General features: G+C 56.3%; 1 protein-coding gene across 1 annotated transcript; it reads left to right on the forward strand.

Moving 5' to 3' along the window:
• Positions 1-236: 236 nt before the first annotated feature.
• KCNA5 (potassium voltage-gated channel subfamily A member 5) lies at positions 237-3,099 on the forward strand. The gene has a single exon (XM_043882370.1). The coding sequence runs from the start codon at positions 495-497 to the stop codon at positions 2,289-2,291; it is 1,797 nt and encodes a 598-aa protein (XP_043738305.1). The 5' UTR covers positions 237-494; the 3' UTR covers positions 2,292-3,099.
• Positions 3,100-7,498: the final 4,399 nt, after the last annotated feature.

Below are 7,498 nucleotides of genomic sequence, written 5' to 3' on the forward strand. Positions count from 1 at the left end.
AACTATTCTCATCTGGCCGCCCTGGGAGTCGGTTGCAGCGCTCTCGGTACAACCTGTTCCTCCATCCTCTCCCTTCCCCTTCCAGGCTGCGCCCAGCTCAGCTCCTCCCGCCCTCGCCCGGGGGCCCCAGATGCACCCTCGGGAAGACACCCGCGGTCTCGGTGCCCCGAGGGGAGGGCGGGAGGAGGAGGGGAGGGCGGGAGGGAGGCGGGGAGCCGCGCGGGGTGGAGGCCGGGGCTGCGGCTGAAGGTTGCCTCGGCTGGAAGGCGGCTTTTGGCTGCTTGGTAACGGGCTGCCAGAACCGAGAGAGGCAGAGCGCAGGGCAGCGGCTTCTTGACGTCAGGACCCAGCGAGGGGACCGCGCCAGCCACCCAGCCCGCCCCACAGCGGGGCCGGCCGCCGGCGGGAGAGGAGTCCGGCGCGGGGCGCCCTGCGGGTGAGGGGGGCGCGGGAACCGGTCCGCAGGGGCGCAGCATGCCCCCCACCCCCGGGTCATGGAGATCGCCCTGGTGCCCCTGGAGAACGGCGGTGCCATGACCGTCAGGGGAGGAGAGGAGGCCCGGACGACGGCGGGTCAGCTCCGCTGCTCGGCGACAGCCGCACTCAGCGATGGACCCAAGCGGCCGGCGCCCAGGAGGCGCAGCGGCGCGGAGAGGGGCGAAGACCCGGGAGGCCGGCCGTCGCCACCACCGCGCCAGGAGCTGCCCCAGGCTAGCCCGCGTCCTCCGGAGGAAGAGGAGGGAGAAGGCGACCCCGCCCTGGGCGTGGCGGGGGACCAGGTGCTGGGCCCGGGGTCCCTCCATCACCAGCGCGTCCTCATCAACATCTCCGGGTTGCGCTTCGAGACGCAGCTGGGCACCCTGGCGCAGTTCCCCAACACGCTCCTGGGGGACCCGGCCAAGCGCCTGCGCTACTTCGACCCGCTGAGGAACGAGTACTTCTTCGACCGCAACCGGCCCAGCTTCGACGGCATCCTCTACTACTACCAGTCGGGGGGCCGGCTTCGCAGGCCGGTCAACGTCTCCCTGGACGTGTTCGCAGACGAGATCCGCTTCTACCAGCTGGGGGACGAGGCCATGGAGCGCTTTCGGGAGGACGAGGGCTTCATCAAGGAGGAGGAGAAGCCCCTGCCCCGCAACGAGTTCCAGCGCCAGGTGTGGCTGATTTTCGAGTACCCGGAGAGCTCGGGCTCTGCACGGGCCATCGCCATCGTCTCGGTCCTAGTCATCCTCATCTCCATCATCACCTTCTGCTTGGAGACGCTGCCCGAGTTCCGGGATGAACGCGAGCTGCTGCGCCATCCCCCGGCCCCTCACCAGCCCCCGGGACCCCACAGGGGGCCCAATGGCAGCGGGGCCGCAGCGCCCCCTTCCGGCCCCACGGTGGCGCCTCTCCTGCCCAGGACCCTGGCTGATCCCTTCTTCATCGTGGAGACCACTTGCGTCATCTGGTTCACCTTCGAGCTGCTAGTGCGGTTCTTCGCCTGCCCCAGCAAGGCCGAGTTCTCTCGGAACATCATGAACATCATCGACGTGGTGGCCATCTTCCCCTACTTCATCACCCTGGGCACCGAGCTGGTGGAGCAGCAGCAGCCGGGGGGCGGGGGCGGCCAGAACGGGCAGCAGGCCATGTCCCTGGCCATCCTCAGAGTGATCCGCCTGGTCCGTGTGTTCCGCATCTTCAAGCTGTCCCGCCACTCCAAGGGGCTGCAGATCTTGGGCAAGACGCTGCAGGCCTCCATGCGGGAGCTGGGCCTGCTCATCTTCTTCCTCTTCATTGGGGTCATCCTCTTCTCCAGCGCTGTCTACTTCGCGGAGGCCGACAACCAGGAGACCCATTTCTCCAGCATCCCGGATGCCTTCTGGTGGGCGGTGGTCACCATGACTACGGTGGGCTATGGGGACATGAGGCCCGTCACCGTGGGGGGCAAGATCGTGGGCTCCCTATGTGCCATCGCTGGGGTCCTCACCATCGCCCTGCCCGTGCCGGTCATTGTCTCCAACTTCAACTACTTCTACCACCGGGAGACGGACCACGAGGAGCAGGCAGTCCTTAAGGAAGAACAGGGCAGTCAGAGCCAGGGGGCTGGACCCACCAGCGCAGGCCAGCGAAAGGCCAGCTGGAGCAAGGGGTCCCTCTGCAAGGCGTCAGGGTCCTTGGAAAATGCAGATGGCTCTCGAAGGGGCAGTTGCTCCCTGGAGAAGTGTAACCTCAAGGCCAAAAGCAACGTGGATTTGCGGAGATCGCTATATGCCCTCTGCCTGGACACCAGTCGGGAGACGGATTTGTAAGGGGGTCCCAGGAGGACAGCTGGCTGCAGGCTGGAGACAGCAGAGGCCTTCTGACCCTGGGGATCTACTTGACACCGCAGAGTATTTCAAGCCCACCCTGGTACCTGGGTCTGTTCCTTTTCTCTCACTGCTCCCCTCCTGCCTCCCCCTCCACCTTGATCCCCTCATTTTTCCTCTTCTTTCCATGACCCCAAGGGTCACCTATTTTTAAAAACTACCACATTCCATGACGCAGGAGCTGTTGAAATGGTGAGCGCTGTGAGATGGACGTCTTTGTAGCCAGTTTCCTACACCCAGCAGAGGGACAACCCAAACAAAAATGACTTTAAATAGCCCAGATCTCCAGGGATTTTGTAAAACCCCTCCTCACATCCCTGTGCTCCAGATTTGCTTTACAGATGATTATATTTGTGTATAAGGGGAAATATTATTTTTATGGCTGGAGAGTGGATTTTTGTACCGCAGTTCAGATGGAGATATTTTCGATATATTTTCAAGACATGTGTTATATTTATGGAAGAGATGAGTTTTGTGATGTTCTCCCGCAATACTTACATTACAGCCGGAGACCCTGGTCCAGCCATTCTAGATCCTGTGTCAGTAAGCCTCTCTCTTCTCTGAGATGTAGTATCGGTGCTTTGTGTCTGAGGCAGGCAATGCTCTGGAAGAAAGGCAAGTCTAACTGTTTTCTGTGCGCCTTAATTCTTGTAACTTTCTTCAAAAAGCATTTTAATGATGTAGGAGGAAGACTTCTGATAATTCATCCTCTTGAATTTTTATCCCAGGAAATAAAATGTTACTCGATTAAGGCAAGTGTTAGTTTTTCTACAGCTGATGTATCTTTGGAAATTTAAAAAACAAAAGTCTGTTCCTCACTGTTTATGGTTCTGGAGTCAGAGCAGACTTGACTGGGGCGGAGGAGGACTTGGAAAGCTCATGGTTTGATCATTGACATCTCTTTGCTGGGTCCCCTCTGTGCCTTGAAGACAGAGGGGTGAATTCTGTTTGTCTCAAGTGATTAGAACACAGACACTCCCAGATGGCATTAGACCCAGCTGTCAGCAGGTCTAATGTGGGTGGAGTTAAAAGGCAAATGATGACCAGACCCTCCCCTCCTCCCTCCCTCCTGCAGCCCCACTGCTGTCTCCTGGGGCTGGGTTTCCCAGCCTTTGTCTGCAGGTTTTAAGCCCTACTTAACATGGTTGTCAGCTCTGAGAAACAAGCCTGGTTCTCCGGGATAGGAGACCTCTCCAAAAAAGTGTAGCCCTGGTGGGAAAATCACAGACAGAGGAGGCAGCATCTTATTATTATATTCCCACCCCACCCCCAACACCCCCACCAAACCATGGTGAAGTAGAGAAGGATGAATTGCCTTTGTGGCGGATGGAGGCAGAGAGAGCCTGGAAGGGTTTGTTTGTCCACATTAAGGGCTGGTTTCTACAGATTGTAACCTTGCCCCGAGTAATCTCTAAATTCACAACAAATCCCTTTGTTCCCTTGTCATCAGATAATACTGACAAAACATCACAGCAGGTGTAACGCTGGCTGCAGTGTCTCTCTGGGCTTAGCTATCCACCAGGGGTTCCTGATTCCTGCTGTTGTTTTTTTTTCTGCTGAACAATCCAAAGACTGGTGGTTTGGTGTCCTCACCAGGGTAGACTGGTGGTCCACAACCACATGGCCCCCACGACCACAGCGAGCTTGATGGCTAGTTCTGGGGCACATTCAAGTTTGGGAGACGGAGGGGAGGAGGAGGATCTAGGAGACTGATGTCTGAGGTTTGTGGATTTAAACAAGATGCCCACGCAGGAATAAAAGCCTGTCTGTGACCGCCTGGAGTCATTTCCAGCTGGGAACTGTGAACATCGCATCAGAGAAGGAAGCAGAAGGACTGTGCCCGGGGCTCTGTTGTTTCACATTACATGCAGAAATCAAGGAGAGTGAGCAGGGACACTCTGTTTATTTGTAATTTACAATCTTCCTAAAAGCAGGGCTTCTTGCCCGAGCTCTCCTCCACACCATCTCACCTCCAAGCCCTCTGTGGCTTCCCAACTGATGTGGTTTAATGCACCCCTCCTGGCTGGGATGGGGTCGTCCCTTCGGTTCCACTCTCCCTTGAAGATAAAAGAGAAGGCGCCGCCCTTGCCCTGAAGGCCGTTTCCTTTAGGCTTGAGCAACAAAGAGAATTGTGGCCACCCAGGCCTCAGATGAGTCCAGGTACCTGGCAGGTGTTGGTCCAAAGAGACAAAATGGCTCTTTAGATTGTCCGGTAAAAGGTACAAGCTTATACAAAACCTCGGGGATGGAGGGGGCGGAAATGAGAGCGCTGAGTGTCTCTATTTTGTGTGGGATGAGGGGGCATTGTCCACAGGTTTACGAAGGGGATGCAGGTGGCTCCAGAGGGACCCCGGTCCCCTTTTGCAGCCTCCCATCCCTTAGTGGTACCCATCCTGGGGCACTGGGAGGGCCCCCAAGGGCAGTGCAGGTATTTCAACCTGTCTGTCTTCTCAGTGCCTCTGTTGCTATGGTTCTGGAAACGGGTCCCCCAGTTTCACTCCCACCATCATGGTGGTTTCTCTGTTCACGTGATTGGCAGGAAAGGAGTGTGAATGTCACGTCTTACCCAGGTCACCTGAGGCAAGGAGGCCCCTTCCTGTCCTTTCTCTCCCTCCCCTTCACTGCCGTCCTTGATTTTCCTTCCGGAGGAGATTAGATCTAGTAGTCCCGGCCAAACCTTTATCCAGATGTTGCTTCTTGGCTCCCGCAGCAGGAAGCCATCCCTGGGTTTATAATCTACCAGCCTTGGCAGCCTCCAGGCTTCCCAGGTGGCGCTAGTGGTAAAGAACTCACCTGCCAGTGCAGGCAACTCGAGTTCAATCCCTGAGTAACGAAGATCTCCTAGAGGAGGGCATGGCAGCCCACTCCAGTATCCTTGCCTGGAGCATCCCATGGACAGAGTTGCCTGGCGGGTTACAGTCCGTAGGGTTGCAAAGAGCTGGACATGACTGACGAGGTTTAGCACGCACCCACTCAGCAGGGATGGACCGGTGTGGTGCCTTTACCAAAGGACAGCCGCTCTCCTGCAGAGCACGTGGCCCTGGTTTTTTACCACCTACTTTTTCTTCTCCTGCACATATGCTGGGTGAACCCTGATCAAGGACAGGTTCAGAAAGAAAAGTCTTAGGCTTTAAAGCCTCAGCTCCCTGACCTGCCCTGCCTGGGGGAAAATGAAACAGAAGACCAGCCCTTGAGAAATCTTCCTGTGGGGTTAGGCTGTGACTTATTCTCTTGTTGATGATGGGAGCACTTCCCGGTGGGGAGGAGCCAAAGCAAAGTGTCTCTCTGGGTGTTGGAGGGCCCTCTCCAGAGATGGCAGGCCATGTACATTGAGTGTGGCCCTGGCGTGCCCTCCTCTGGGCCTGACCTCAGCAGCACACATCTGCTCTACAGTTGCTCTGCATGCTGGGCATACTGGGACGCGTGTTAAGATGCTGTCCTTGCCTTCATCTGCTTCCAGTCCCAATGGGGAGGCAATCAGCGTACAACAGATCAAGTCATGCAGGACAGGGCATGATCAAGTGCCTTCTACTGATTCCAAAATGAAGTGGGATGGGTCAGGAGTGGGAAGGCAAGGAGGAATAGAGAGAGATGGGCCTCTGGAGACTTTGAAGGGTAGCTGGGTGGAGAGAAGGGCATTTGGGCTGGGGGAAGTGGGTGGGAGGAGTGGGCTGGAGAATGGCCACCTTGTCCACATCCTCGTCGTGTGGGGATGGAGTCCAGGGTTGCAGACTGATGCCTCTCCCCAGGGGAGGAGGGCAGGGCAATCCTCTCCAGTATTCTTGCCTGGGACATCCCACGAACAGAGGTACCTGGCGGGCTACAGTCCACAGAATCGCAAAGAGTGGGACATGATTGAAGTGACTTAGCACACACACACGCATGCCTCTCCCCAGGAGAGGACCATAGTAGGAGTCCTGATTTTATCAATGGCAGAAGGACTCAGCAATTATTTAAAGCAGGGATCGGCAAAAAGTCTGAAAAGAGCCAGATAGTGACTATTTTAGGCTTCGCAGTCCAAGAGGCAAAATTGAAGCTATTATTGTAGATACTTATATAACCATTGAAAATGTAGTCATTTAAAAATGTTAGAACCAGTCTTAGCTCGAGTGCTGTACCTCCCTGTCATAACCATTTATCTGTCACACTGCAGCCGCCTCCTGGGCATCCAGGCATGGCTGTGAAGCCCGGACCTGGCTCCCCGATTTGATTTTCCTTCACGGAACTTGCATTTCTTGCAAATGCCAGCCCTGGCTTAAGAAGGGGATCGCAGGCTGGGGTTTCCTATACCAGTGAAGACTTGGTTATAAAGATGGAGCTCATTTCTACCTCCTTGTGAACATTAGAATTCTCTAGGTGGCTGTGGGACAGCACGCTTTATTTCTAGGGAGGAGGAAGAAAATGCCAAGCTGGACATCCTGCCCGGGGCTCTGGGCACGGGCTTCTCCCCCTGCACCTGGTGGAAGTGGGCCCAGGGGCCAGGGCATAGCCTCCTTCTCCTTTGGCCCTAAGTGTTTTCCTGGATGTGACATTACCCTGGGAGCCTTGAGGCTGTCCTCGTCCTGCCCCTCTTCAGCTGCCTCTTCCTATTGTAGAGCTGGGCCTGAGTTTGCGGGGGAGAGGACCCATGTGATGGACATGGAGGGAAACGGATGAATCAACTCCAGCCACAGGCCTCCAGACAGAGCAAGACACGTGCCAGTTTCCCTTTTAATTGGCCAGTGACTTCTAACGTCAGACTTTGCAGCAGGCGATGTTTTGGCAGGAAGGAATGTTACAGATCATCTGGTGGGTTCTACTCATTTTACAGATGAGGAGACTGAGGCCCAGAGGGAAGAAGCTCCTTACCCAGCCAAGGTCACCGTACCGTCCAATGGACTGGAATCATCTCCTCGACTCCTTGGCTGGATTTCTCTGCTCCCTCCGGAAAGTGTCCCTGTTCTCATTAAAGCTGACTTCCCCCCTCTCCCTTCTCCCCCCACCCCCCCACCCCATCACCCCATGGCCATCCCACCTCTCGAGGCAGGTTCCTGCCACATCAGTTCATGTGTATCCAGTTTGCCTGGGTGGCTGTGTCGGGGGAGCCTCCCGGGTGTCCAGCCGTGCTCACCAAACCCTGATCTGTCTCCACCAATTTGATTTGACTCCAC

The sequence above is a fragment of the Cervus elaphus genome, chromosome 22, assembly GCF_910594005.1.
Source record: "Cervus elaphus chromosome 22, mCerEla1.1, whole genome shotgun sequence".
Taxonomy (NCBI): Eukaryota; Metazoa; Chordata; class Mammalia; order Artiodactyla; family Cervidae; genus Cervus; species Cervus elaphus.